The sequence below is a fragment of the Exserohilum turcica genome (genome assembly GCF_000359705.1).
Source record: "Exserohilum turcica Et28A unplaced genomic scaffold SETTUscaffold_281, whole genome shotgun sequence".
Lineage (NCBI taxonomy): Eukaryota > Fungi > Ascomycota > Dothideomycetes > Pleosporales > Pleosporaceae > Exserohilum > Exserohilum turcicum.
Window position 1 is genome coordinate 1 of NW_007360116.1, and position 2226 is coordinate 2226.

The window sequence follows — 2226 nt, forward strand, 5'->3', positions numbered from 1 at the left end:
TCGACAAGGAGGAGCTTGTCCGCACCCACACGATTGAGACGGGCGAGCTGCGCAAGAAGGTCTCTGTCCTGACGGAGCGCCTCGAGGCCGCCACGGGCAACGGCATGGCTGTCGCCCCCAGCACCACCTTTACCGACTTTGCCTCGGAAATGGACAACCTCAACATGGGCAACAGCGACTGGGACAACTACATCTTTGTCAACGACTTTGCCTCGGACGACCAGCCCACGCCCCAGCAGAACCAGGACATGTCGCTCGTCTCGCGCTCCAAGGAAGAGGACAAGCCCGTTGCCTCTGGTCTCTTGCTCATGCTTCTGCTCTGCGGCGCCTTTGTCGCAAGCAAGTCGGGCAACGCTGCTGCGCCTCCCATTCCACGCATGCCCGACGACGTGCGCGCTGCCTCGGCCACAGTCCTCGACAGCATCTTCAAGGACGCCGGTGTGGCCAACGGCCTGAGCGAGCAAGGCCTCATTGCCAGCCAGGTGACTGGTCTCGAGCCAACGCCATCCGGCATGGCTTGGCCCAAGACGACCATGTCTGGCTCTGAGCTTGCCGGCATCTCGGGCTCCAGCCTCGACCAACTGCACTCTCAGCTGACCGGACCCACCAAGGACCAAGAGCACGAGCAGCTCTTCTCCATCACGCCCGACCAATACAACAGCATGACATCGCTTGACTTTACCCGTTCGCGATACAGCGTCACGAGCGAGGACCTCAGCGACCCACTGTCGCCTAGCTCTCAGCCTTCGCACCGCCGCAACCTTGCCGAGACGCTCGCCGCCATGCGCGAGCAAAACAAGGGCGACTCTGCTGCCGAGATCTACACGCGCAGTCTGCTTTGGGACAAGATCGCTCCCGAGGTTGTGCATGAGTTTAAGCGCATCGTTGAGGAGTCTGCCGCCATGTCGCGGCCCACGACATCCGAGGGCACAAAGGTCGAGAACCTGGGTTAGGTAGAGAGGCCACCCCGCCCTCCCCTCCCTCCCTCCCTCTCCCAACCCCACTTCACCCCACCCACCACACCACACCACACCACACCACCACACCATACAACACTACATACACTAGGTGTACACTACGCCACACCAACCCACCTTTTCCTTTGTTAGTTTCCTAAGTTGCATTAGTCGTTTATCAGCATAGCGATTCACTTCTTCACCCCCTTGTACACATACACCAACACAAGGGGGTACCTGTAGGGACACAAGTTGCATCACGGTCCGGCTGACATCTCGTTCTTTTGCGCGTTTCTCTTTTGAACGCTCACAACGAGCATCGCCATTTCCTTTTCTCAATGCTCTGGCCTTGCCATTCTTCTACACTATGGGACGGCAACGTCGATTCTGGGGTACCTTGCTGCCTTTTATCGCTTGAGCATGGCGGTTGTTTTATTTCACGTCGAGACGTGTTTCACGACTTCATCCATACTTGTTTTTTTGGCTTTGACTTGTTTCCTTGTCTCTTTTTGCATATCCGTCTGTTCGTTTGAGCAGTCGCGATTGGCTTGTTTCTGTATCTATTTGCACAGCGTAGCGAGCGTTGGGAATTTTCTTTGACGTTACACACGAAGATTGAAGATGGATATGGGTCATGTATCGAACGAGCATGACCAACGATATTGTACATGAAGGCACATGACAGCGAGGACCAACAGATTGCGCATTTTTCTTGTTTTCTATCAAGCTTGTTTTTGTTTGTCTGTCTGTCTGTCTGTCTGTCTGTTTGCAAGCGATGATGATTGACAATACTGTTGCACATGCTCTTCTCTGCACACTCTTGTTCCCTGCACACTTACTTTTCCCTACACACGACGATGACTCTTTTTACCCCCCTCGGATAACACCATGGGGGAACAGGCGGTTTGTTTTCATAATACCCCACCCTTACCGGTCCTTCTTTACCCGAGTATCATGACGATTCGGACCAAGAAAGGAATCCTTTTTTGAAAGATACCACGAGCGGCTTTTTTTCCTCTTTCTTCTTCTTCATCATCATCGTCGTTTTCGTCATCATCATATCATCATCATCAATTTTTTTTATTTAATTAACGCATTTCGTCTGTTTTGGGGGCCGAAACTTTCAACCAGCTGGCACAAATACGGCGGCCGTTTCTGCGACCCGTGGTCACAGCGGATATGTGTTTGCCAGGCTTCATTGGTCGGCAGTGAGGCCGGGATCTTTCCTTGACACTCTTTGTTCCCATCACCTTTTGTACCTTGGGCTCAT

The 2226-nt window shown here is 53.4% G+C and overlaps 1 protein-coding gene across 1 annotated transcript; it reads left to right on the forward strand.

Annotated features, from left to right (window-relative positions):
- Nucleotides 1-953, forward strand: SETTUDRAFT_112572 (uncharacterized protein; the record flags this gene model as incomplete). The annotated part of the gene is made up of 1 exon (XM_008028625.1): nt 1-953. A coding segment is annotated over one exon (953 nt), but the record flags the coding sequence as incomplete, so codon positions are not given.
- Between the last annotated feature and the right edge of the window lie 1273 nt (nt 954-2226).